The sequence below is a fragment of the Anguilla anguilla genome, chromosome 11 (assembly GCF_013347855.1).
Source record: "Anguilla anguilla isolate fAngAng1 chromosome 11, fAngAng1.pri, whole genome shotgun sequence".
Taxonomy (NCBI): Eukaryota; Metazoa; Chordata; class Actinopteri; order Anguilliformes; family Anguillidae; genus Anguilla; species Anguilla anguilla.
Genome location: NC_049211.1, coordinates 1004776 through 1032736, shown reverse-complemented (window position 1 = coordinate 1032736; position 27961 = coordinate 1004776). Strand labels below are relative to the sequence as shown.

Genomic DNA, 27961 nt, shown 5'->3' with positions numbered 1-27961 from the left:
AGTGCTTTGAGCGGCAGGCATGAACAGCCCTTTATAAATGCACACCTGGTTGTGTTGCTGTTGCTGTTCCTCTCATTGATATTTCACCCAGACGCTTACGCGGCTGACGTTTCTCTCAGATGATTTATGTGGGAGGCCGCGCGCCTGACTGCACTGATTCAGACGAAGCGCTTTGCTTTCGGGCAGAACAGAGTCAGAACAAGATGAGAGTCTCGCCGGATTCTCCGGGAGTCTATCCCATTACCGCCAGCCTGCAGCCTGCCCTTCTCTCAGACTCTCCTGCATTAAACATTAATGGCGGAACCAGGAAAGGTCTTACATTCTGAACCTGGCAAAGTGGTCTCCTGCGATACAAACCCTCCTGCGGGCTCTGAGACCTGGGGGGTGGAATCCTTGGCTCGTTCTGCGGATAAAAAGAAGAGGCTGATTAATGACCCACTGGCACCTCGTCTCTGGCGAGAACATCAAAGTGTGCGGAACATCAAACTGTGCGGAACATCACAGTGTGCAGAACATCACAGTGTGCAGAACATCAAAGTGTGCAGAACATCAAAGTGTGGGGAACATCACAGTGTGCAGAACATCACAGTGTGCAGAACATCACAGTGTGCGGAACATCACAGTGCACAATGACGACTTGAGAGTTCAGCGGTTCAGGTGAATTAAATCAGTAAATTTGGATACGTTTGGATTGGAGCATTGCTTTACAGACATGAAATACAATGCAATAAATTCACTGACACAAAAAGGAACTGCCACGGGGTGGGAAACAAACACTGTTCTGTTATTAACACAAAAGATTTGCAAAATTATTTATGTACCCTTTCCATCAAAGGGTACCTTATACAAAACATAAAACACATCGGTATATCTGTCTGTTTCTCTTTCTCTCTCTCTCTGTTATCCACAGTGATAATATTCTGGTGCTTGACATTTTCTTTGAGGCCTTGAACTACGAAACGATTGAGCAGAAGAAAGCGTATGAAGTCGCCGGACTGCTGGGTACGTTCCACTCACGTCTGCCCTTAAACCAGCTGTCCTGCTCAAAATCCATGTGGCCTGCTAATAACCCCATATCCTATTGGCTGCACAATCCATCTGGCTAATCATCCCCATATCTGATTGGCTGCACAATCCGTCATGCTAATCACCAGTATATCTGATTGGCTGCAGAATCCCTTGCATTCTGGGCCCACTTTGAGTCCCTAGATTGCCCCTGGAACAGAAGACGGAGAACATGACTTACCTGTTTAAATAAAAGACAAACTAAAATAAATATAGTTGTGATGCTATCTGCATACTGCAGGAAAACCAAAGAGAGTTCCCCATTGAGATCCATAAGATCCTTTATTTATAGCCTATAACAGAAATGACAGTGAAAATGTTGTCAACATTCCTAAACAAACACGCATAAATAGAAGAAAGCACAGAAGCTCCAGTGTTATTTATGGGTCAGTGGCAGCGATTGCAGCTTTTCTTTGTGAGTTTTATTGTTCCTTAAATCAGACTGTACAGATTGAGCTGTGGTCCTTTAATCAGTCTGGATGCATCTGTGCTTTCTCTGGAGGCCCTTAGGAAGTGAGTGAGCTCTGATACTGTGACCTGCACTCTGTAAGGGGACAGGGCTGGTGAAGGAAGTGTAGGGTGTAGGGGTTGTGGGGTGTAGGCTGCAGGGACTGTAGGGCGTAGGGTGTGTAAGGTGTAGGCTGTAGGGTGTATGGGGTGAGAGATGTAGGGTGTAGGGGCTGTAGGGTGTATGGGGTGTGAGATGTAGGGTGTAGGGGCTGTAGGGTGTATGGGGTGTGAGATGTAGGGTGTAGGGGCTGTAGGGGGTAGGGTGTAGGGGCTGTAAGGTGTAGGGTGTAGGGGCTGTGGAGTGTAGGGTGTGTAAGGTGTAGGCTGTAGGGTGTATGGGGTGAGAGATGTAGGGTGTAGGGGCTGTAGGGTGTATGGGGTGTGAGATGTAGGGTGTAGGGGCTGTAGGGGGTAGGGTGTACGGGCTGTAAGGTGTAGGGTGTAGGGGCTGTAGGCTGTCGGGGGTGTAAAGTGTAGGGTATAGGGTGTAGGGTGCAGGGGGTGTAAGGTGTAGGGTGTAGGGGGTAGGCTGTAGGGTGTAGGGGCTGTAAGGTGTAGGGTGTAGGGGCTGTGGGGTATTGGGTGTAGGCTGTAGGGTGTATGGGGTGTGAGATGTACGGTGTAGGGGGTAGGGTGTAGGGGCTGTAAGGTGTAGGGTGTAGGGGCTGTGGGGTATTGGGTGTAGGCTGTAGGCTGTAGGAGCTGTAAGGTGTAGGGTGTATGGGGTGTGAGATGTAGGGTGTATGGGGTGTGAGATGTAGGGTGTAGGGGCTGTAAGGTGTAGGGTGTAGGGGCTGTGGGGTATTGGGTGCAGGGTGTAGGGTGTAGGGGCTGTAAGGTGTAGGGTGTAGGGGCTGTGGGGTGTAGGCTGCAGGGACTGTGGGGTGTAGGGTGTGTAAGGTGTAGGCTGTAGGGCGTATGGGGTGTGAGATGTAGGCTGTAGGGGCTGTAGGCTGCAGGGACTGTAGGGCGTAGGGTGTGTAAGGTGTAGGCTGTAGGGTGTATGGGGTGAGAGATGTAGGGTGTAGGGGCTGTAAGGTGTAGGGTGTAGGGGCTGTGGGGTATTGGGTGCAGGGTGTAGGCTGTAGGAGGAAGGGGCTGGTTGGGCTGTTGAAGGGGGATGAGTTATGCGTTTGTGACCATGGTAACGCTCTGTTTCAGGCGACATCGGGGGCCAGATGGGGCTCTTTATCGGAGCCAGCATCCTCACCATCCTAGAGCTGTTTGACTACCTGTATGAGGTAAAGTACTGTGTTACCTGAGTTACTGTGGGGTATTACCTGTGTGAGTTACTGTGGAGTATTACCTGTGTGAGTTAATCTGGGATATTATCTGTGTGAGTTAATCTGGGATATTATCTGTGTGAGTTAATCTGGGATATTACCTGTGTGAGTTACTGTGGAGTATTACCTGTGTGAGTTACTGTGGGATATTATCTGTGTGAGTTACTGTGGAGTATTACCTGTGTGAGTTACTGTGGGATATTATCTGTGTGAGTTAATCTGGGATATTATCTGTGTGAGTTAATCTGGGATATTATCTGTGTGAGTTACTGTGGGATATTATCTGTATGAGTTAATCTGGGATATTATCTGTGTGAGTTACTGTGGGATATTACCTGTGTGAGTTACTGTGGGATATTATCTGTGTGAGTTACTGTGGGATATTATCTGTATGAGTTACTGTAGAATATTACCTGTGTGAGTTACTGTGGGATATTACCTGTGTGAGTTACTGTGGGATATTACCTGTGTGAGTTACTGTGGGATATTACCTGTGTGAGTTAATCTGGGATATTACCTGTGTGAGTTACTGTGGAGTATTACCTGTATGAGTTACTGTGGGATATTATCTGTATGAGTTACTGTAGAATATTACCTGTGTGAGTTACTGTGGGATATTATCTGTGTGAGTTAATCTGGGATATTATCTGTGTGAGTTACTGTGGGATATTATCTGTATGAGTTACTGTAGAATATTACCTGTGTGAGTTACTGTGGGATATTATCTGTGTGAGTTAATCTGGGATATTACCTGTGTGAGTTACTGTGGAGTATTACCTGCGTTACAGCTGCACCAAAGCTTATCCGATGGTCAAATGCACTCTGTTGTGACCACATGTAATTTAGTCAGACTTCACAGATGGATCCACAGTGACATTTAACCAGTGTCACATAGCAGAGAGATCAGCACTCAGTCATTCCTCTGAAAAATGGTCTTATTATATATGAGTCACTATTTATTTTGTAAATTCTTTTATTTGGCAAGTGCTTTTTTCCACCATGCAAGCTACTCTACTCTTACATTAAATACATATTACATGTGCAACAAAAATGAACAAACAACACTGAACAATAACACAGTGAATGAGCTCAGACAAAATCAACTTACAAGCACTTGGCTTTGTGGACTAAGAGTGTGCGAAGAATGATCATTTTTGAATATTACAAGTGTGCTTATGGTGCTTAACTCTGTGATCTACTCTAGAGGAGAAAGAGCGCGATATGAGCTGTGAAACTGAGCCTGGCTCATTGCTCGTCTGCTTTAATGAGGATTCACAGATGAAAGTGAGAAAAGCAAGGAGGTCATGAAGGGTGTAAAAACGTAACTGCTCAGTGAAGGTTTGACTAAATCCCCCCTGTCCTCCACTGCAGAACCTGTTAGCACTGGCTCCATTGTGTCAGCCACTGTGTTCGAGCACAGCCCTGTAATGTGTGTGTGCGGGTACACGTGTGTGTGTGTGTGTGCCTATGTGTGTGCGTATGTGTGTGTGTGTGTGTGTGTACCTATGTGTGTGTGTGTGCCTATGTGTGTGTGTGTGTGTGTGACGGTGTTCATGTCTGTTCCCTGCAGGTTATTAAGTTCCAGCTGTGTCGTTGCTCTCAGAAGAAGCACAAGAACACCAACAACAACGAGCAGGGTGCTGTACTGAACCTGGAGCCTGTACAGCGTCACGTCAGTAACTATCACTGAGTACCTTACTATCACTGAGTACTATCCCTGAGTACCTTACTATCACTGAGTACCTTACTATCACTGAGTACTATCCCTGAGTACCTTACTATCACTGAATACCTTACTATCACTGAGTACATTGCTATCGCTGAGTACTATCCCTGAGTACCTTACTATCACTGAGTACTATCCCTGAGTACCTTACTGTCACTGAGTACTCGCACTGAGTACCTTACGATCACTGAGTACTATCACTGAGAACCTCACTATCACTGAATACCTTACTATCACTGAGTACTCTCACTGAGTACCTTACTATCACTGAGTACTATCACTGAGAACCTCACAATCACTGAATACCTTACTATCACTGAGTACTATCACTGAGTACCTTACTATCACTGAGTACATTGCTATCGCTGAGTACTATCCCTGAGTACCTTACTATCACTGAGTACTTTCACTGAGTACCTTACTATCACTGAGTACTATCACTGAGTACCTTACTATCATTGAGAACTATCACTGAGTACCTTACCATCATTGAGTACCTTACTATTACTGAGTAACTTAATATCACTGAGTAACTTACATTGAGTACATTACTATCACTGAGTAGCTTCCTTTCACTCACCTCCATCGCTACCATTTAGTGACATAAGTACTAATCACAGAATAACAGTCTGAGCAATCACTATCATAAAGCATCTGCAGTATCTATCACAGACGGTGTATTAAATCGCATATAGAAAAACAGAGAGATCTGTAGTCAGATCTGTGTTCTTCTTTATGTGATTTAATATTTGATCTGCAGTCACCCTACCCTGTAGTTTGATGTGACAGTTTAGTCACATGGTTCTGATCGTAATCGGTGAGAGGAATAGCATCATGATTTTCCTAGTCTTGTCTTTTTCTTTTTCTGGGCCTGGTGTTTTTGTCTTCCTTGCTATTTGCCAACACTCCTCTATCACCCTTTCCTCGTTCCTTAACTTGTTTTATCACTCTATCCTTTTTTCTTCTTCTCTTTTCTCCTTTCCTCTGTCTCACTGGTATTTTCCAACTGTTGAGCTATTCTTCTCTTTCCTTAATTTTCCTCTCGTCTCTTGCCTCTCTCTCATTGGCCAGACCCCCTGTGAGAATCTCCACCCCCCATCCATGTATCCTGCCAACATGCTACCTCATCAGCCGGTGCAGGGCAACTTCGAGGACTTTACCTGCTGAGCCAATCAGAGAGGAGCAAGGGGGCGGAGACTCAGACTAAGATTCCAGAGTCAAGAACACCAACTTGAATATCTCAGTGACTTTTACACACTGTTTCAGTGAAATATATAAACAAATAAAGAGACAAAACTAGCAGCAGCAACATCCAAGGCAAGCAAAAGCCTTGTACTGTTGTGGGACTCTATCACACTGTCTGAGAACTGTCACCCCCTGAACAAGGAACATTTTCAGGACTTTGGGGTGAAGGCTAAGACAGCGGGGTACCCAGAGCTGGGCCAGTGTGGTCCTCACAGACTCCAAAAGGGGGCAAATGGGGGAACCTGGATCAGGAAAACAGCTGTGGACAGCCCAAAAAAGGACCACTCCAACACAGAGGAGACGCTGAGCTGTTCTGACTGTGCACTCAGGAGGGGGGGATTTCAGTGAGGGGGGGATCTCGGGTGAGAGCCTCGGAGGTCAAACCCAGATACATTTCTGTCAGGTTGCCACAGGACTAATGAGACGATTTTCCTCTCAAGAGCATTAAAATTACATCTGACCTGACAGGTGCACCCTGGGATACTGGGGGTGTGGAAGGCAGCGAGTTCTACTCAGAGCTGCTGAATTAAATATTTGCTTAATTTCTCCAGGTTTCACCATAAAAAAGCATGCTTGTCTTTGTCCTTTTGTGTTTTTGTATTGCTATATTTATCTCATTTATGTACAGGGTGAAATATGGGTGTGTGCGTATGTTCATCAGAGAGCGTGTGTCAGAGTGTACGAGAGCATGCGTGTCAGTGAGAATATGTCTGTGTCTGTCAGTACATTATGAGTGTATGCATGCATCGTCGTGTGTGTGTGTGTGTAACTGTGTGAGCATGTACATGTGTGAGAGCGTATGCATGTGTACATTCATGCATTTATTTAAGTATGTGTGACCATATGTATATCTGTCAAAAAGACTCCCTGATCTCAGAAATGATTTGAGGTGTAAGAGTGCTTTCATTTTTAAGTATATGATTGAAGTATATGATTGTTGTATTTACTGGGAAGGATTTGATTAAACGTGTGGAAAAAAACTAATGAATTCAAGTAAATTTCAATTTCAGGTAAGATTGCAATTATTTTGCTAAATGTTGGAAAAATTTGGAAATTTTGGTTAAATGGAAGAGCGAATTAAATCAGTGATGATTTCTTAATTCTTCACATATGATGGTGTCCCACTATGGACCTTTAGGGAACCAAAAAAGAAAACTTTTAAAAACTTCTGATTTCAGCCCTAACCAGAGCAGGCTGAGTAAATTTCAGTTATTTTAAACAAAGAGATTTGGAGTTAATTCTCTTTTGCTAAATACATAACAATGACCTAGTTTTGCGATGCGTTATTGTGTGGTCTTTTTTGCACATTTTAGCCTTTTGGTTGTGGATGGGGTTGCGATTTGAGTTATTAAAAAATTATGTTTTAATCATTGCAGTGACTGTCATCGCTCTCAGAACTCTGCAGGATGTTTACCTTTCACTGATGAGGACTTGATGTGATGTGATGTACTTGAAAAATATCATATCAAAGCACAACAGTACCACCATGCGTATGTAAATAGCTTTCATATATATGCATATGTATGTATATATATGTGTGTGTATGTGTGTGTGTGTATATATATACATATATATATATACACACACACACAAATATTGCAGACTATGAATATTATTATTCTGACAGCTGTTATGGTCATTATTATTAATATTGTAATAACTCGCTTCTGTGTGTTTTTGTTTTTCTAAGAGATTAAAATGATATGTGATCATTCAGCCTGTTTTCCCATAACAGGCTGTTATACGGAAACAATGCTCTATATTAAAATCTATAAACATCACATAAGGTGGATAAGCAGATTATTTCTTTTTCAGAGAAGAAGCTCTGTGTTTATTGTAAATGTCGAAGGTTATGAGGAATGTGTTGACTCGTTCTTCTTGTTTCCATTTTGAGAATCTCTTGTGGACTTTACCTGGGATACAGTCCTGTCACCTGTGCCCTTTGCTTAGCTTTGGTTTGGCTGGGCTTCTTTGCAGCTGAAGAAAGGTAATGCATATTCATCATCAGTTTGGCTGGAGGAGCATGTTTTAGTCTTGCTATGTGAACCAGGCTTCAGTCTATCGCAGTCACAGGTAGGGATGTCACAAAACCAAAATTTTGGTAGTCAATACCAGTACCAATGAAATTCCACCATACATTACAGGCATTTAGCAGACGCTCTTATCCAGAGTGGGTTACACAACGTTTTTACACAGCATTTACATTGCATCCATTTATACAGCTGGATATATACTGAAGCAATGCAGATTAAGTACCTTGCTCAAAGGTACAATGGCAGTGTCCTACCCAGGAATCAAATCTGTGACCCAGGAATCAAACCTATGACCTTTCAGTTACAAGCCCAGTTCCTTACCATCTATGTACCCTAATTTGATACCATGGTAAAATAAAAGAAAAAGAAAAAAAGAAAAGAAATCTCAAGTACTTCAGCAAACACTCCTTCATTAATCCTAAGGTATACGATCACACAATTGTGATTTGAATGTTCTTAATTGAACATTGTAATGCTGATGTAAAAATCAGCATTGGTAATTGAAAACAGTGGAGTAATAGAGCATTGACTTACATTCCACAGTCACAAGTAGACACAGACAGAGATATATACAGTGTCAGCCTTTCAACACAGTTAAATTGATTTGTGTGCTTGTTTAATTAAAAAAACGCACTTGAAACAGCCAACCAAATATTAAATTTACACGACAGCCGGTCAATTGTGGAACTATAGTGCTGTCATTTACGTTCTTGTATTTAATACATTATTAAAACATTATTATTGCTACAGAATTGATATTTATCTTACATTGTATATACAGTTCGTGTATATCTTGCGGAATTTCAATAACATAATAGCTCAGTTTTAAATAAGATGTTATTTCCACAATTTCCAGGGCTGTCCTTGACCTTTTTTTGCCGGTGTAGCTGATGGCGTTCGACGGGAGCGTCCGCCATCAGGTGGCTATCTGACGTAAGTACATGATGAGTTTGCATCACGAATCGGCGGATTCTGCGGCGCATGTGCGCAGCTCCCGCAGAGTTTTCCCTCGAGAACCGAACATCCTGGCATCGCACCCATCTCGCGATTTTCTCGCGAGATCTCCAGCGAGCGACCGGCTGGTTAGCCGGGAGAAGATGGCAAGCCGCGGAGGTTTTCAAGCAGCTCCAGGTGGCGGCGGCGGAGGCATGGGCGCGGGGACTGGACCACCGGGAGTCGGTGGGCCGCCGGGCATGGGTCCGGGAACTCCGTCCGGTAGAATGGGGCCTTCCTCTGGACCGCAAAATCACCTTTACCGGTCACCGATGCCAGGCCCTGGATACCCGGTAGGACTCAACGCCGAGGAACAAAAGAGTAGTCGTGAGGGGACGGGTGGGATGGGTAGGCAGGGGGAGGGGGAATTAAATGTGAGAATCGCAACCGTCACAAGAACATCTTAAATGTGTAGTTGGGCCTCGCTAACTTGCTATGGCAGATATAGGAACTTGTCTTCAGCGGGCTAACTCGCGCCGATAGCCCGTTCCCTCGCTGCACGAAGTTGATGCAGGCGTTTTGTTGCACTGGAGTGGCATTGGTCACAGTTACTCGTTAATTAACCGTGTTTCAGTTTAGTACAGAAATGCATCGACGACTTCCAGCCCTGCTGAACATTAAATACGCGTTATTTTCCAGTAGAAATTGGCGCTCTACGGTGTTGCAGCCTTGGTTTCTAGCGGTAGATAAAGTGAATGTCCGGTTTGATTACGTCCGAGCTATTTGTTCCTCGCGGCATTAAGCGCACGGTTTTATTGAAAGTAAGTTACTTTTGCGCAGTTTTAATCTCCATCAGACAGTGGAATGTAAAATGCTTCAGTGTACTTACCGGTTTTGCCGAAAATCCGGCAAGTCGTAACCGTTTACACATCTCCCCTCTCTAGCTGTTGAATGCGCGCTAACTTTAGATGACTGGAGTGACTTTCCTCTTTGTCCTCCTTCCCTCCCTCCCTCATTTTCCTCCCTCCCTACCTACTCTGTTTCCTTCAGATTCAAATCCAACGTGCTTTGTTGGCAGGAAATACACTCTCTCTCTCTCTCATGCCGTACTTTCTCTCAAAACACAATTTTCAAATTATTTCATTTATGAAACACCCATATCACGCATTATTGGTTGCACCAACTTTAGCAGCAATACTTGAAACCAAACGCTTCCTATAATTTGATATCAGTGTTTCACATCGCTGTGGTGGTAATTTAGCCCACTCTTATTGCTCAGAAATCAGAACTGCATTCATTCAGACACATTTGTAGGTTTCCAGACATTAACTTCTCATTTCAGGTCCTGCCACAACATCTCTATTGGGTTCAAGTCAGGACTTTGACTAGGCCACTCCAAAACTTGAATTTAATTTCTTTTCAACCAATCAGATGGACTTGCATTTGTATTTCAGTTCATTGTCTTGCTGCATAACCCAGTTACACTTTAGCTTCAGCTCATGGTCAGATGTCCAGACATTCTCCCTAAGAATTCTCTGGTACAGAGCAGAATTCATGGTTGCTTCAATAATGGCAAGTTGTCCAGGTCTGACTGTTGGCATGATGCTTTTACAGTGAAATGCTGTATTTTCTTGTGACATCCAAAAAGTTCCACTTTGACTCATCTGTGAAATCCAAGTGTTCTCAATTTGGAGATAATGGCTCTCATTGAGTCCAGAGCCTTAAAAATGGCTGTGTAACTCTTTCCAGTCTGATATATTTCAAGTCCTTTTGTCACCATCTCGTGTGGAATTTCTTTTGATCATGGCATGGTCTGCCTGGAGAAACTTTGTGGTGACTACTTCACTCTGATGGTAAGGTTCAGTATGAGTGAGGTTTAGATTCAACAGGGCTGGGTGCAGTTAACCCTGGCTGTGTTCTGTCAGTTGAATATAATTATCAATTCAATTTGGTTAATTGGTTGATTAACTAAGGGGATCAATTACTTTTTCATGTGGGTGATATGGGTGTTTGATAGCTTTTTTCATTAAATAATCATAATAATAATTTTTAAAAATGTGTTTTGTGTTTACTTAGTTTTGTCTAATATCACATTTTGTCTAAGGCTCTGAAACCATTCAGTGTGACAAATATGCAGTAGTAGAGGAAATCAGGAAGGGGGGCAAATGCTTTTTCACTGCACTCTATATTTACGGTCTCTCTCTGTCTGTCTCTGTCTCCCTCCCTCCCTCCCTCCCTGCTGTAGATTCTCTTCTGAGCACAGTCTGCAGTCTTTCTGTTCCTCAGACTCTGAATGCTCCTGTTCCTGTAACTAACTCCACCTGTCCCTTAAACTGTAGATGCTTCAGGGTGAGCTCACAGCTCACAGCGGGTGTTCAAACTGCTTAAAATGCCTTCCAGCTGAGGAAGGGTCATAAAGCCGAGCACATGGCTTAGCTCTACTTTAAACACGGTCACTTCTGCACTCCGATGTTGTTGAATATGTTTCTTTTGAACGTTTGTCAGATATAATGCATATTATGTCTGCTTACTGTGTGGATGCCCTTGAATGTGACTTGACCTTGGGACATCAGTGTTTGAAGTGTTCATGCGGAGCGTGCTCAGAACGCGCAGCTGTCTCTGGGCGGTAATGGGTCAGGAAGGCGTGCGCATGCCTCCATGTGAGTGCATATCATTCATACCCGGCCCTCCGTGCCCTGGCGCAGGAGCTGTGAATGCTTCCTGCAGAAGTTCACAGCGTGACTAATGTCCGAAATGAAAAATGCCTGAAGCTGAGCACTGAGTGTCTCCAGAGCTGAAGTGCTGTCTATGCTGAATATGTGCGCAATAAAGCGCCTTCATCGGGACCTTGAAAGGCACCAAAGAATGGTTTGTGTCGCGTCTGTGTGTGAGTGTGTGAGTGAGTGAGTGTGCGAGTGTGCGTTAGAGCAGGGCTTTGTGGAATGTGCCCGGCTGGGTGAAGCTGTTCCTCATCCCCCCCCCCCCCCATAGCGGGGTGCACATGCTCAGTTCCGCTTTCTGCCTGCTCCTCTGCGCCTGGCTCCTCTGTGTGTGATGTCACTACCTGAGACTGGGAATGTTGGTCATGTCCTAGAGCTAATCATTTAACTTTTTCTTTCTCTCTTTACTGTTGGGGTATACTGCATCTGTTAGGTAACTGTTTTGATGTTCTTTTGTTTTATTAATTAATTAATTATTTTTTTTACAATGTTATACCATAATACAGCACCCAGTCCAAAGAGAAAATGAGCTAGGACAGGCTGGTGACCTTCATGCCAGTAGAGGGCAGTATAGGCACTTGAATCATAACATTTATAGTAGCTTATGCTCATGTCCAATGCTTGTCCTTATAACACATCACATTAAAAATAAAGATACTACAAAAGGTAAACAAAATCTGAGAGACAAGTGAATTGGGGCGACGTGTGTGTGCTTCTGGTGCCGGTACACACTGGGGACAGTGGTTTGAGTTGATGTAAATGTGTGTTGGCTGAAGGGAGTGTGTGTGTGTTGTGTGTGTGTGTGTGTGTGTGTGTGTGTGTGTGTGAGAGAGATTCTGTTGCAGGTGCAGTGAGGACTCAGAGGCAGTTCTCAGTTGGGGGTGTAAATGTGTGTCGGAGTGTAAACTGCAGTATTCAGCTTATAAGCAGTTTCCCTTTTCCAGCAGTACAGTCCCCCCCCCCAAAGGTGATCCCAGATTTCTTTGTGCTCCCCCCAGAGACCCGGGATGCCTCCGGGAGCCCGCATGACCCCCCAGGGTCCGGCGATGGGTCCCCCCGGCTATGGTTCCAGCCCCATGTCCCGTCCCGGGATGCCTGGCATGGACCCCTCCCGGAAACGGCCCACCCCCCCACAGATGCAGCAGGTCCAGCAGCAGGCCGTCCAGAACCGAAACCAACAGTAAGATTCCCGGGGCCCTCCCATCCCCCCACCCCACGCCCAACACCACACACCGGGGTGGGGGGCCGTTTCAGTCTGTAAAACCACCTGTCCTGTCGAGTCAGAGTTACGATTTCCTTCCCTCTCACTTACTTAGACAACAGCAGAGTTAACAAGTTTCTGAAGTCAGTGGAAAGAGATTTTTAACCCAGCGTCTCGCTTCCCGAGCTCTAACCCAGCGTCTCGCTCCCCGAGCTCTAACCCAGCGTCTCGCTCCCCGAGCTCTAACCCAGCGTCTCGCTCACTGAGCTCTAACCCAGCGTCTCGCTCCCCGAGCTCTAACCCAGCGTCTCGCTCCCCGAGCTCTAACCCAGCGTCTCGCTTCCCGAGCTCTAACCCAGCGTCTCGCTCCCCAAGCTCTAACCCAGCGTCTCGCTCCCCGAGCTCTAACCCAGCGTCTCGCTCCCCCAGCTCTAACCCAGCGTCTCGCTCCCCCAGCTCTAACCCAGCGTCTCGCTCCCCCAGCTCTAACCCAGCGTCTCGCTTCCCGAGCTCTAACCCAGCGTCTCGCTCCCCGAGCTCTAACCCAGCGTCTCGCTCCCCGAGCTCTAACCCAGCGTCTCGCGCTCCGAGCTCTAACCCAGCGTCTCGCTCCCCAAGCTCTAACCCAGCGTCTCCCCATCCTGTGTCTCCACAGTGCCAAGAAGAAGAAGATGGCCGATAAGATTCTACCTCAGAGGGTGAGTGTTGACCTTTGACCTTTTCAGGAAATGGATGAGGACCCTTCTGTGTGTGTGTTTGTGTGTCTAGTGTATGTTTATGATGTGTGTACAATAACTCTCTAGATCAGGGAGCTGTGTGTGTGTAGTGTAGTGTTTTGTGTATTTATGGTGTGTGTGTGGTTTGTGCGTGTTTATTGTGTGTGTATAGTGTGTGTATATTGTATAGTGTGTGTATAGTGTATATAGTTGGGGTACAGTAACTCTCTGTAGATCAGGGAGCCGTGTGTGTATATTGTGTGTGGTTATTGTGTGTGTGAGTGTATAATGAGCGTGTGTGTGTGTATAGTGTATATAGTCAGGGTAAAGTAACGCTCTCTCTGTAGATCAGGGAGCTCTGTGTGTATAGTGTATATTGTGTGTGGTTATTGTGAGTGTATAGTGTGCGTGTGCGTATAGTGTATATAGTTAGGGTAAAGTATCGCTCTCTCTGTAGATCAGGGAGCTCTGTGTGTGTATAGTGTATATTGTGTGTGTTTATTGTGTGTGTGGTTATTGTGTGCGTGTGTGTGTATAGTGTATATAGTCAGGGTAAAGTAACGCTCTCTCTCTGTAGATCAGGGAGCTCTGTGTGTGTATAGTGTATATTGTGTGTGGTTATTGTGTGTGTGAGTGTATAGTGAGCGTGTGTGTGTGTGTGTGTGTGTATAGTGTATATAGTCAAGGTAAAGTAACGCTCTCTCTCTGTAGATCAGGGAGCTGGTCCCGGAGTCTCAGGCCTACATGGACCTGCTGACGTTTGAGCGGAAGCTGGATCAGACCATCATGCGCAAGCGGCTGGACATCCAGGAGGCGCTCAAGAGGCCCATAAAGGCATGAAGCGTCCCGTCTCTCCCCTCCCCTCACCCCCAAACCCTGTCTCTAATCCCCCTCACCCCCAAACCCCATCTCACCCCCAAACCCTGTCTCTCCCCTCCCCTCACCCCAAACCCTGTTTCTCACCCCCAAACCCTATCTCTCCCCTCCCCAAACCCTGTTTCTCACCCCCAAACCCTATCTCTCCCCTCCCCAAACCCCATCTCACCCCCAAACCCTGTCTCTACCCCCCACCATTACATTACATTACATTACAGGCATTTGGCAGACTCTCTTATCCAGAGCGACGTACAACAAAGTGTATAACCATAACCAGGAACAAGTATGACGAAACCCCTAGAGAGAAGTACCGGTCCAAGTGCAGGGAACAACCGCATAGTTCAACTTGGACCCTGGTGGTTAAACTGATTAACACTAACAACGAGAACGGCAACAACGCAATCTATGGAAAAATAAAAATACAAGTAGTCGTTAAGACTGGCGCATCAACTAAGTCACCTATTAAACAGCTGCCTAGTTACAACCCTAAGTTTAGTCATTTACAGGGGGGGAAGGGAGGGATGGGGAGAGGTGCAGCCTGAAGAGGTGGGTCTTCAGTCCCCACACCCCAAGCCCCATCTTTCACCCCCAAACCCTGTCTCTACCCCCCGTCCCCTTTGCCCCAAACCCTGTCTCTACCCCCTCACCACCCCCAAACTCTGTCTCTACCACCCCTTTCCCTCAAACCCCATCTTTCACCCCCAAACCCTGTCTCTCACCCCCAACCCACCCCAAACCCTGTCTCCCCCCTCACTCCGAATCTCCCCCCTCACTCCCTCACCCACTCTCTCCCCCCATTCCCCCTCACCTCGTTTCTCACCCCCAAACCCTGTCTCTCTCCCCCCAAATCCTGTCCCTCTCCCCCCCTTTTTTTCTCAAACCCTGTCTCCCTCCACCTTCACCCCCCCCCCCCCCCTCCCGTCTGAAGCTCTTCCTGTGTCTGTATTTCAGCAAAAGCGCAAGCTCCGCATTTTCATCTCCAACACCTTCAACCCTGCCAAGGCGGACGCCGAAGACAGCGAGGGCACTGTTGCATCATGGGAGCTCCGTGTGGAGGGGCGGCTGCTGGAGGACGTGAGTGACGCGGACTGCCTTGGGGAGGGGGGGGTGCCTGTACCCCCCCAGGGGAGATTAAACACACCTGAAACATACCTGAGCTTCTCACACTTATGAAGAGCACAGAAAGTTACTGTCGACAGTCTGCAGACAGTCTGCAGCTGATTGGTCCATATCCAGGCTGCCCAGCCCTGCTCCTGGAGCTCTGCCATCCTGTAGGCTTTCAGCCCTAATATGGCTCACCTGACTCTACTAATTAGCATGTCAGTGAGATCTCTGGCTGTTGAGTGAGATGTGCTGTATTAGGGTTGGATTGAAAACCTGCAGAACCGTAGATCTCCAGGAACAGGGTAGGGCAGCCGTGGTCTATATTGTACAGTAGTAACAAGTGAATGATGATTGGTTATGATCATCTTTAGGGTTTCTGACCAGCATATGGAAGTGTATATGAGAAGCTGTAAGATGAGTGTGCTGTACCTGCAGAGTTCCGCAGTGCAGGATGTCTGTTCTGTGTGCCCCCCCCCCCCCCCCCACAGGCCACCGTGTCCAAGTACGAGGCCACCAAGCAGAAGAGGAAGTTCTCCTCCTTCTTCAAATCGCTTGTGATCGAGCTGGACAAGGACCTGTACGGACCCGACAACCACCTGGTGGAGGTGTGTACCCCCCTTTCCTAAAGGAGCGTTCCAAAGGGGGAAAAGCATGGGTGCAGCAGCCCAAGGCACGCCTTGTCCGGTAGCTGGTTGCTGTTCAGGGAGAGCGTATCCTGACCAGTTTTCTAGGTAGAAGTCGAGGAGGACAACATGAGACCCATTTTATTTAGACCTGTATCATGGTGGTGATATTTTGCATAGGCTATAGTCTGTGCGCTTGGTTCTCTTACTGAAGATGAGTAGGCCAATCAGTGCGTGTTATTGCAGCGAGTCCCGCCCACAGCCACCGTGCGGTCGCTGGATCGCGTGGCGATAAAGCGGAGGGCTTCCTCTCATTTTTAACGTGGGGCTGCTCTGCTTGTCTCGGTGGATTTGTTAGCGCAAACAGGGCTGGTTCGTACCTCTCGGCGTGGATAGTGTTGGCGTTCCCGTCCCTTCATGCTCAGGTGTTTGATGTGATTTAGGCTGTTTATGAAGCCTGTATTTAAATCCCCTCTGCAGCTGCTGCTGCCCCACACCTCGCAAAATGCCTGGAGCCAGATCGTGCTGCTGTGAGCCGTTGCAGAGTTTGTCTTTTCCGACGGGATTTCCCTGTCATTCCCTACATCAAAGAGCGATTCTGACTGCCTATTATACCATGTTCTGTTGTTTTGTCGATGTGCTGTACTCCCTGTGCCCAGTTACTCAGTGCTACCGCGCTGTGGTATTGTCTGCCCACTGTGTTTTTCACCATCCATGAGTTTCTTTTTCTAAACTGGGGGGTGGTGTTCGGTGGTGGGGGGGGGGGTTTATACAGGCAGTCATGATTAATACGACCATCAGGTGTCACGAGCATATCAGAGAACAACTGCTGGCTGCATAAATAATAACTAACACTTCACATGTTTATTATTAGTGTCGGAAACATGGTCACAAAGGTAATGGGTGTTCTGAGACAGGCTACTGGGCTGGTTTCGGTGTTTTAGGGGTGGGGAGAAAAGGAACAGAAACATGATTCTGTTTTTAAGCCCTGCTTTTCTCTGGGTTGAGCTCTCCGCTTTTAATGCTTTAAATCGCAGTGAGTCTTCAGGGCTTCAAGCGTGTCCAGAATGTTAACACTCTTCTTTCTTTCTTTTTTTAAACCTCTCCCCTCTTTCTGTCTCTCTCTCTCTGTCTCCCTCCCTCTCACCCCCTCCCTCTCTCTCACTCCTCACTCTCCCCCCCCAGTGGCACAGGACTCCCAGCACCCAGGAGACGGATGGGTTCCAGGTGAAGAGGCCGGGGGACGTGGGGGTTCGCTGCACCGTGCTGCTCATGCTCGATTACCAGGTGCTCTGCTCAGTCAGGACATCCCCCTCCGTCGTGATATGAATCATATCGTGACAGACCTGAGCATGGTGTTTAGAAATGCTGTGCTATGCCTTTCCCCTTTATGCTTCTCTCCGTAAACCATTCTCCTGCTACGGCCGTTTTCTCTGCCTCATTCTGTTTCTCCCTCCCTCTCCTTCCCCCCCGCCCCCCAGCCCCCCCAGTTTAAGCTGGACCCCCGCCTGGCCCGCATGCTGGGGATCCACACGCAGACCCGTCCCGTCATCATCCAGGCCCTGTGGCAGTACGTCAAGACCCACAAGCTGCAGGACCCCCACGAGAGGGAGTTCATCAACTGCGACAAGTACCTGCAGCAGGTAAACCCCTCTGCCCTGCCCTACCTGCAGCAGGTAGACCCCTCTGCCCTGCCCTACCTGCAGCAGGTAAACCCCTCTGCCCTGCCCTACCTGCAGCAGGTAGACCCCTCTGCCCTGCCCTACCTGCAGCAGGTAGACCCCTCTGCCCTGCCCTACCTGCAGCAGGTAAACCCCTCTGCCCTGCCCTACCTGCAGCAGGTAAACCCCTCTGCCCTGCCCTACCTGCAGCAGGTAGACCCCTCTGCCCTGCCCTACCTGCAGCAGGTAAACCCCTCTGCCCTGCCCTACCTGCAGCAGGTAGACCCCTCTGCCCTGCCCTACCTGCAGCAGGTAAACCCCTCTGCCCTGCCCTACCTGCAGCAGGTAAACCCCTCTGCCCTGCCCTACCTGCAGCAGGTAGACCCCTCTGCCCTGCCCTACCTGCAGCAGGTAAACCCCTCTGCCCTGCCCTACCTGCAGCAGGTAGACCCCTCTGCCCTGCCCTACCTGCAGCAGGTAAACCCCTGTGTGACTATTTGGGTGTTGGGGTGTAGTGTGGGGGTGTTGGGTTGCAGTGTGGGGGTGTTGGGGTGCAGTGTGGGGGTGTTGGGGTACAGTGTGTGGGCGTTGGGTTGCAGTGTGGGGGTGTTGGGGTACAGTGTGTGGGTGTTGGGGTACAGTGTGTGGGCGTTGGGGTGTAGTGTGCGGGTGTTGGGTTGCAGTGTGGGGGTGTTGGGGTGCAGTGTGTGGGCGTTGGGGTGCAGTGTGGGGGTGTTGGGGTACAGTGTGTGGGCGTTGGGGTGCAGTGTGGGGGTGTTGGGGTGCAGTGTTGGAAGCTGATGTTGTTCTGCTGTTTGCAGATATTTGAGACCCACAGAATGAAGTTCTCAGAGATCCCTCAGCGTCTGCATGCCCTGCTGATGCCTCCTGAACCAATCATCATCAACCACATCATCAGGTGACCTTTGACCTCCCCATTCACACTCTGGTCTGTCTGTGTCATGTTTTTGCTTTGGATCAGTAGTGGACAAAGTCACTGATCTTTATAGGTGGGGTTTAATAATTTCACTACTGCGCTCAACTCGACCGCATTTAGAGCGTGTGCTTCGTCGCGACTCGTTAGCGTTTTAATTTTAAATGGTGTGTTTCTGGAGTAATCCTCCGAGTGGCGCTGTTGCAGCAGACTGAGCCTGTCTCCTGTGTGTCAGTGTGGACCCGAACGACCAGAAGAAGACGGCCTGCTATGACATCGACGTGGAGGTGGACGACACGCTCAAGACGCAGATGAACTCCTTCCTGCTGTCCACTGCCAGCCAGCAGGAGATCGCTGGGCTGGACAACAAGGTCCACTCCCCCACCACCCCCTATCTGTGCCCCCATCTCCCCAACACCCCCTCTCTGTGCCCCCATCTCCCCAACACCCCCTCTCTGTGCCCCCCCACCCCCCTCTGTGCCCCTCCCCTCCCCACCCTCCTCTGTGCCCCCCTCCTCCCCCCGCAGTGCACCCCCTCCCCCTTCCCTGCCTCCACTGCCCCACTTTGTTTTTGTTGTGTAATGAGATCCAAGAGTGCGGCTGCTTCCTGCAGCCAGTACAGCAACACAGAGCTCTATTGTGCTGGTCTGACTGCTTTTCATGCTGGTCCAGCTAGTTCTAGGCTGTGTGTCTGTGTGCACGTCTGTCTGTCTGTCTGTGAATGTCTGTGTGTCTGGCTGTGTGTGTGTGCGTATGTGTGCATGTCTGTGTGTGTGTGTGTCTGTCTGTGTGCACGTCTGTCTGTCTGTCTGTCTGTCTGTCTGTATGTCTGTGTGTGTGTCTGTGTGTCTGTGTGTCTGTGTGTCTGTGTGTGTGTGTGTGTGTGGTATAGTCAAAAAAAGCAAATTGAAGAATGAAAGGCAGGCTCAGTGAAGCAGTTTTTAATAACTGCACCCCAAAGCAGGAATAACCCCAGAACGTACCTCGGCTGGACAGCTTAGTACCTCTCTCTGATTTTACACCTTTAGATCTAGATATCAGCACTGAGTCCACCTGCCATTAGTCTCCTTTCCCTACTGGAGATGACTGGGATTCATTTTACTGGGTCTTTATTCCTGTCATGTCCAGTGACTGTTACTGTGAGTTTGAGTCGGTTAGACTGAGTCAGTCAGTCAGTCAGTAACTGCCGTGCGTTAGGTAAAGGGGCTGATTGACTGCAGTCCTGTGTGTGACGTGCTGATTGGAGCGTGCTGGTCAGAGCGAGCATGCTGATTGGAGCTCGCTGATTGGAGCGTTCTGACTGGAGCACACTGATTGGTGCATGCTGGTTGGAGCGTGCTGATTGGAGCTCGCTGTTCTTGCTCTCCACAGATCCATGAGACGATCGAGACCATAAACCAGCTGAAGACACAGAGGGAGTTCATGCTGAGCTTCGCCAGAGATCCACAGGGCTTCATCAACGACTGGCTGCAGTCACAGTGCAGGGACCTCAAGGTACTACGTTTCCCATAACTCCCCTTAACGCAGCCCCACCCCGGTTCTGAAACGGGCTGTGGGTCGGGTTCAGCTGTGTGGGGGGCCATGCGGGGAATACAATGAGAAACGGAACAAAGGCCAGCAGTGTGTGCCCCCCCCCCCCCCCCCCCCCCCACAACGACCCGAGCACACTCTGCACCCTGGGCTGTTTTGGCTGCTTCAGTTCCTCCTTAAACAGTGGCAGCCGCTGGCCAATCACTGAGCTGCTTTCAGTACATACAAACTGAGGAAAAGAGAGAGAGAGGGAGAGTGGGACAGAGAGAGAGAGAGAGAGAGTAGGAGAGAGGGAAAGAGAGATCGAGAGAGAAAGAGAGAGAGAGAGGGGGAGAGAGAGGGGAAAATGCAGTGAGCTAAACTGTCCAGCCAGCAGGGTACAAGGTTCATTGTTTTTCTTTTTTCTTTCTTTGATTGTGAAACTGCCATGGCTACTGTTTCACACGGTGTCCCACTGGGGGCGGGGGCTGCAGGGAGGGGTGAGGGGGATGTGGACAGACCCTGTTTCACCCTGTTTTAGGGAGTAGCACACAGGGTTACTGATAACATAACGTTAACAAAACATAACATGCAAGACAACACACACAACATACAACACATTTCACGTGTGGGGTGTGTGTGAGGTGATGTACGCAGGTGTAAAGGTGTGTGTGTAAGGTGCGCAGGTGTAAAGGTGTGTGTGAGGTGTAAAGGTGTGTGTGTAAGGTGCGCAGGTGTAAAGGTGTGTGTGTAAGATGCACAGGTGTAAAGGTGTGTGTGAGGTGTAAAGGTGTGTGTGTAAGGTGCGCAGGTGTAAAGGTGTGTGTGAGGTGTAAAGGTGCGTGTGTAAGGTGCGCAGGTGTAAAGGTGTGTGTGAGGTGTAAAGGTGTGTGTAAGGTGTAAAGGTGTGTGTGTAAGGTGCGCAGGTGTAAAGGTGTGTGTGTAAGGTGCGCAGGTGTAAAGGTGTGTGTGTAAGGTGCGCAGGTGTAAAGATGTGTGTGTAAGGTGCGCAGGTGTAAAGGTGTGTGTGTAAGGTGCACAGGTGTAAAGGTGTGTGTGTAAGGTGTGCAGGTGTAAAGGTGTGTGTGAGGTGTAAAGGTGTGTGTGTGTAAGGTGCGCAGGTGTAAAGGTGTGTGTGAGGTGTAAAGGTGTGTGTGTAAGGTGCGCAGGTGTAAAGGTGTGTGTGAGGTGTAAAGGTGTGTGTGTAAGGTGCGCAGGTGTAAAGGTGTGTGTTTAAGGTGCACAGGTGTAAAGGTGTGTGTGAGGTGTAAAGGTGTGTGTGTAAGGTGCGCAGGTGTAAAGGTGTGTGTTTAAGGTGCACAGGTGTAAAGGTGTGCGTGAGGTGTAAAGGTGTGTGTGTAAGGTGCGCAGGTGTAAAGGTGTGTGTGTAAGGTGCGCAGGTGTAAAGGTGTGTGTGTAAGGTGTGCAGGTGTAAAGGTGTGTGTGAGGTGTAAAGGTGTGTGTGTAAGGTGCGCAGGTGTAAAGGTGTGTGTGTAAGGTGCGCAGGTGTAAAGGTGTGTGTGTAAGGTGCGCAGGTGTAAAGATGTGTGTGTAAGGTGCGCAGGTGTAAAGGTGTGTGTGTAAGGTGCGCAGGTGTAAAGGTGTGTGTGTAAGGTGCGCAGGTGTAAAGATGTGTGTGTAAGGTGCGCAGGTGTAAAGGTGTGTGTGTAAGGTGCGCAGGTGTAAAGGTGTGTGTGTAAGGTGCGCAGGTGTAAAGGTGTGTGTGAGGTGTAAAGGTGTGTGTGTAAGGTGCGCAGGTGTAAAGGTGTGTGTGTAAGGTGCGCAGGTGTAAAGATGTGTGTGTAAGGTGCGCAGGTGTAAAGGTGTGTGTGTAAGGTGCGCAGGTGTAAAGATGTGTGTGTAAGGTGCGCAGGTGTAAAGGTGTGTGTGTAAGGTGCGCAGGTGTAAAGGTGTGTGTGTAAGGTGCGCAGGTGTAAAGGTGTGTGTGAGGTGTAAAGGTGTGTGTGTAAGGTGCGCAGGTGTAAAGGTGTGTGTCGTGTGGTTGCAGACGATGACGGATGTGGTGGGGAACCCAGAGGAGGAGCGGATGGCCGAGTTCTACTTCCAGCCCTGGGCCCAGGAGGCCGTCTGCCGCTATTTCTACTCCAAGGTGAGCCCCGCCCACTGGCCCCGCCCACACACTCTGACCCCGCCCACTGGCCCCGCCCACACACTGGCCCCACCCACTGGCCCTGCCCACACACTCTGACCCCACCCACACACTCTGACCCCACACACACAAGCCCCGCTCACACACTCTGACCCCACACACTCTGACCCCACACACACAAGCCCCGCTCACACACTGGCCCCACCCACACACTCTGACCCCACACACACAAGCCCCGCTCACACACTAACCCCACCCCCAACACTAACTCAGCCCCTGCACTAACCCTGGTCACATGCACTGGCCCCACCCACACATACTACGCCCACCCTAACCCCGCCCTGTCATTGCCCAGGTGAGCCCAGTCTGCCCTGTGCAGATTGTACCTGCTCAGACGAGGCAGGGGCTTCACTGAGCTCACCCTGCGCTGCTCACCCTGCGCTGCTGTCAGAGCTCTGTGCTGGAGTCCTTCCCCGGGGGCGGCACTGGACTGTTTCAGGGAGCAGGGTCACTCTGTTACCTGGATACCTGCGCTGAGTAAAACCCGGAAAGGCTCTTTTTACCTCAGTCCGTGTTCCAGATTTGGGAAGGCTCTGGGTTTTTCTCGGTGCAGTTATCTAGCTAACTCAGTAATCCTGTTTTGGGAGACAGGGCCCAGCTGCAGCCCCAGGGTGCCAGTCTGTTAGATGCATGGCTGCTTGTGAAACTGTCAGAGTCACCTGTGCAGGAGTGTGAATACTGTGCTAGAGCCTGCACTGAGAGTTGGGTACAGAGTCACCTGTGCAGGAGTGTGAATACTGTGCTAGAGCCTGCACTGGGAGTTGGGTACAGAGTCACCTGTGCAGGAGTGTGAATACTGTGCTAGAGCCTGCACTGGGAGTTGGGTACAGAGTCACCTGTGCAGGAGTGTGAATACTGTGCTAGAGCCTGCACTGAGAGTTGGGTACAGAGTCACCTGTGCAGGAGTGTGAATACTGTGCTAGAGCCTGCACTGGGAGTTGGGTACAGAGTCACCTGTGCAGGAGTGTGAATACTGTGCTAGAGCCTGCACTGAGAGTTGGGTACAGAGTCACCTGTGCAGGAGTGTGAATACTGTGCTAGAGCCTGCACTGAGAGTTGGGTACAGAGTCACCTGTGCAGGAGTGTGAATACTGTGCTAGAGCCTGCACTGAGAGTTGGGTACAGAGTCACCTGTGCAGGAGTGTGAATACTGTGCTAGAGCCTGCACTGGGAGTTGGGTACAGAGTCACCTGTGCAGGAGTGTGAATACTGTGCTAGAGCCTGCACTGGGAGTTGGGTACAGAGTCACCTGTGCAGGAGTGTGAATACTGTGCTAGAGCCTGCACTGAGAGTTGGGTACAGAGTCACCTGTGCAGGAGTGTGAATACTGTGCTAGAGCCTGCACTGGGAGTTGGGTACAGAGTCACCTGTGCAGGAGTGTGAATGCTGTGCTAGAGCCTGCACTGGGAGTTGGGTACAGAGTCACCTGTACAGGAGTGTGAATACTGTGCTAGAGCCTGCACTGGGAGTTGGGTACAGAGTCACCTGTGCAGGAGTGTGAATGCTGTGCTAGAGCCTGCGCTGGGAGTTGGGTACAGAGTCACCTGTGCAGGAGTGTGAATGCTGTGCTGGAGCCTGCACTGAGAGTTGGGTACAGAGTCATGCAGGCTCATGACGGAGTGATGGTTTAATGTTGTTTATCTCCTCTGACCGTGCGGAGGAACCTGTACAGGCCGTCATTCCGCTAAAATTCCCCAGAGAAGTGTCGGACTCTTCAGAGGCAGATTCCTCACATTCCTCCCCACGTGCGGCTCTGTGTCGCAGGAGTTAGCTCATTAAATGCATTACTGCAGAAGCTCTAGTTTAAAGTCCTCCATTTCATTCATGGAGTTTAGGATGAAGCAGTTTCCCTCAGTTACCAAGTTTCCTACACAGCTGGTTTCCGTGGGTAACCATAACGACCGGTTTCCGTGGGTAACCGTAACAGCCGGTGTCCGTGGGTAACCGTATAACGGACGGTTTCCGTGGGTTACTGTAACAGCTGGTTTCCGTGGGTTACTGTAACAGCAGGTTTCCGTGGGTTACTGTAACAGCTGGTTTCCGTGGGTTACTGTAACAGCTGGTTTCCGTGGGTACTGTAACAGCTGGTTTCCGTGGGTACTGTAACAGCTGGTTTCCGTGGGTTACTGTAACAGCTGGTTTCCGTGGGTACTGTAACAGCAGGTTTCCGTGGGTTACTGTAACAGCTGGTTTCCGTGGGTTACTGTAACAGCTGGTTTCCGTGGGTTACTGTAACAGCTGGTTTCCGTGGGTACTGTAACAGCTGGTTTCCGTGGGTACCTGCAGTGTAACAGGCAGTAATTCCAGCTGCTCAGCAGTCTGTAGAGCCGTTTTATTTCTGCCTCCTAAGTCAGGCTCTCATAAAGGCCTGTGGCTGCTGACAGTGACACTACTGTGGCAGTAAATGTGCACGTTGGCGGTAATGTGACTGGGCCCACCCCCCCACCCCCCACCCCCCACCCCGCTGGAACAGTCTGGTCTCGTGCCATTGGCTGACTGCTGAGGGGAACTGTGTCTTCTGTTTGAAGCCACTTCTGACCTCAAATTCGCTTTAGCATTCCAAAGTAATTCTCTTAAGTGTAATGTGGTTTGCTGGTAATGGAGCCATGTTTTGTAGCTGTAATCATATATTTCCTTTCTGTAACTCGTGCTGTATAATGGGGGGGGGGAGGCCAGGGGGGTTGGGCTGGTGTAACTGGCTGGGGAACCTGCTGGTCAGATTCATGGGGGTGTTAATGAACACACAGATTTGTTGATAGCTGGCAGCTTGGCTGGGGCTCCCTGTTCTTGGCGGTTAGGCGGTAAGTGCCGCAGCTCGAGCGGAAAGGGAGCGGAGCAGCAGGGGATTGTGGGAGCAGCAGGGGATTGTGGGAGCTGAACACCCTCACCCCTCTCCTTCCAGGTGCAGCAGAGGAGGCGGGAACTGGAGCAGGCACTGGGCATCAGGAACACCTAGGAGCCAGGTGTCGCAGAGAGAAGAGGATTCTGGGAAATGCGCTCGGGGGCAATAGGTCCCCCCCCCCCCCAAAGAAAACCGTACAGGCGCCCCGCAGCTCTCTCTCCCCCAGCTTGGCCTTTAATGTCCTGGAAAGGGTTCGTCTGGCTGACCTCTTGCTACCTCTTGCCCCCCTAACCTCCCCCCCCCCCCCCACAAAGAAGCCCTGTACTGCTTTACTGGGTCTAACAGCCCCCCAGGTCCAGGGCCGGCTCCTCAGTTTGGAGGGTGAATTCACATCAGCCAGTGTTCCCCTCTGGGACTCCCGCTGTATTTGGGTCCAGCCATCAGGGGGTGAAATTTGATTGGCTGTGCCTGATTTTTTAATTTTTTTGACCTTGGTGACAATGGAAAGGTTTGGCTATATTTTCCCCAAGTTTCCATTCCACACCAATATTTCGTTTTCAGCTAGGTCATTCTGATAGTTCAGGTGAAGTTCAGTGATCTGAAATAAATTTCTCCGCCACCTCTTTTGGGACAACGTCACAAAGACATGAAAACATTTCCATTATTATCATTATCATTATTATTATTATACCATTATTCTCCTCTGTGTGTGTTAGCTTTTAATAAGTTGCGTGGCCTGCCTTTTGTTATTAATGTAGGCGGACATGTTTGAGAAGACCAAGTTTGAAGGACCTTTGCTAGGATTAAGCTGATGTATTTGTAGTTTGCAGAAGGAAGTAGAATAGTGTCTCTGAGCTGTAAGGCTGCAAATATGCCCAGGGAATGTGGATGGGTGGGAGGGGGGGGGGTTACAAGGTGCTGTCTTACAGAACAGAGTGTGTACCTTAATACTCTATATATCTAACCTATGAGTGTCTTTGAAGAGGAACACTGATTATTTAGACATGACTACTGATGCATATACTTACTGTGTTGAATATTTCTCATACAGAAAAGCCATAAAAAGCAGTTGGTAAGTTAAAGTAGTCGCAGAGTTCAAATCCAGATATTTAAAGTCTTATTGTGGTTTCGCCCAGTTTTCTTCTGTTTTTAAGGAGTGGCGTGAAGATGCTGCTGTTTCCACAGCTCAGGAGTGTTTCTGCGAGAAAAGATCTCAAATGATTGAAATGTGCTTAATTCTAGTTTAACTGAGTTTGAATTAAATTAGTTTAATTTTAGGATTAGTTTACCTATCCCCTTATGGACCAAGTATATTTTCTGTTCTGTTGTTTATTGTATGAGTTTATTCCCAGTTTTAATAAAGTGCTTAATGAGTTAATCCTGGCCTTGCATCCCTTTCTGGTTCTACCCAGAAATCTGCCTCCTGACCTCGTCTGTTCACCACTGTCTAGACTCTAGAGCAGTGGTTCTTAACCTTGTTGGAGGCACCGAACCCCACCAGTTTCATATGCTCATTCACCGAACCCTTCTTTAGTAAAAAAACTAACTAACTGCAGACTAGACTGAGGGGTGGACCTCTGCGGCGGAGGCTCCACCGAACCCCTGAGACCGACTCACCGAACCCCTAGGGTTCGACCGAACCCAGGTTAAGAACCACTGCTCTAGAGGAAAAAAGGAATATTTAGCAACATTTAGACTACATGTATTCTGCAAATGTGCTTTGCTGACCAAACTAAACACGTTGCATCAAACTTCAAGGGTTTTGAAAATCACGATAAAACCTTGAATTGTTTGTATTGAATGGACAGTGGTTTCTTTACAAGTAGTTTCATGCAGCTGCTTGGATTGTGCTTAATCTTGCTTTTTATTCTGTTATACTGCAGGTCTCTGGATAAGAACAGTGCAAGATGTTTACTCACTGAAATTGGGCTTTTTGAAGTCATTTACCTACCAATCTGCCGATCTTAATCAAAACTACTCTATGTTGGCTGGTTGTTATGAAGCCTGTGTGTTGACTCTGAATTAGTGGTTTCCTCCAATAATAGTCATTCATCCGTAAAGAGCACAAACTCGCGTAAATGTATGCTCCTGGTCGTTTCTCAAACAGGGCTTTCGGTCTAAAAAGGAACGGTACTGAAAATAAACATGATCTACAGCGCCGAAAGGTTCTGCTCCTGCTCGTGCGGAATTGGCGTCAGTCCACGGACATGTTGAACTGGACAAGAGACTGGGCGGGCGGTTAGTGTTCGTGCTGTAACTGACCAATGAGAGTAAGCCTGGGCGAGTGGGTGTAGGCTTTCTCAAACGATAACCAATGAATATTGTGGGCGTGGCCCAGGAGGACGGTGAAGCATTGCACGGCGTCTCTGCAGCAGCACGGGTAGGCGTTTGATAGTGAGGTTTATGTGAAGAGATATTACTGCGGTGTGGAAGCACGCTCGCAGTATGGATGCTCAAAAGAAAATCTGTATTATTGGCTCCGGAAATTGGTGAGTAAGTGATCGACGCAGATTGCTCTAATTGCGCCTGTGCCTGCGCGAAGAAAAAGCCTCTTCATTGCGCGTTCGTGTTCGGCTACTGTGTATGTGGCTAGCTGTGGCGTGCTAGCTGTAGTATAGCTCGCTTGTGCGCGTACGATTCCGTCAACATTAGATTATTTTGGTCGAAAACAGAACGCTGTATTTGAAAAAACACAATTCACTCATGTTGACACTTGTCCGTTTAACGTTAAATATCGCCAGATTGTCAGAAATATTGCCACGGGTTTAAAAAAATATTTTTTATAATAGCAGTCGATGTGTTTAGCTCTG

The 27961-nt window shown here is 48.6% G+C and overlaps 3 protein-coding genes across 7 annotated transcripts in view; all 3 read left to right on the top strand.

Moving 5' to 3' along the window:
- Positions 1-7615, top strand: part of LOC118208281 (acid-sensing ion channel 1-like) — a 98860-nt gene extending 91245 nt beyond the window's left edge. For 2 of the 5 annotated variants that reach the window (XM_035382799.1, XM_035382797.1), the window contains 4 exons: positions 911-1002; positions 2737-2816; positions 4429-4530; positions 5656-7615. In XM_035382799.1, the coding sequence (XP_035238690.1) occupies positions 911-1002; positions 2737-2816; positions 4429-4530; positions 5656-5751 (370 nt within the window). In that variant the 3' untranslated portion in view covers positions 5752-7615. Of the gene's footprint in view, positions 1-910; positions 1003-2736; positions 2817-4428; positions 4535-5650 lie in introns of all 5 variants that reach the window. The other 3 variants (XM_035382798.1, XM_035382796.1, XM_035382800.1) reach the window with 2 other exon arrangements.
- A 1267-nt stretch (positions 7616-8882) lies between these two features.
- On the top strand, positions 8883-26529 carry LOC118208282 (SWI/SNF-related matrix-associated actin-dependent regulator of chromatin subfamily D member 1). The gene is made up of 13 exons (XM_035382801.1): positions 8883-9148; positions 12514-12695; positions 13372-13414; positions 14144-14266; positions 15260-15382; positions 15901-16017; positions 17221-17322; positions 17517-17678; positions 18518-18615; positions 18866-19001; positions 20002-20124; positions 22148-22249; positions 25212-26529. The coding sequence occupies exons 1-13, from the start codon at positions 8960-8962 to the stop codon at positions 25263-25265; spliced, it is 1554 nt and encodes a 517-aa protein (XP_035238692.1). The 5' UTR covers positions 8883-8959; the 3' UTR covers positions 25266-26529.
- A 953-nt stretch (positions 26530-27482) lies between these two features.
- LOC118207205 (glycerol-3-phosphate dehydrogenase [NAD(+)], cytoplasmic) overlaps positions 27483-27961 on the top strand; it is an 8413-nt gene continuing 7934 nt past the window's right edge. The window contains exon 1 of the mRNA XM_035380551.1: positions 27483-27640. Coding sequence (XP_035236442.1) covers positions 27597-27640 — 44 coding nt within the window. The 5' untranslated portion in view covers positions 27483-27596. The remainder of the gene's footprint in view (positions 27641-27961) is intronic.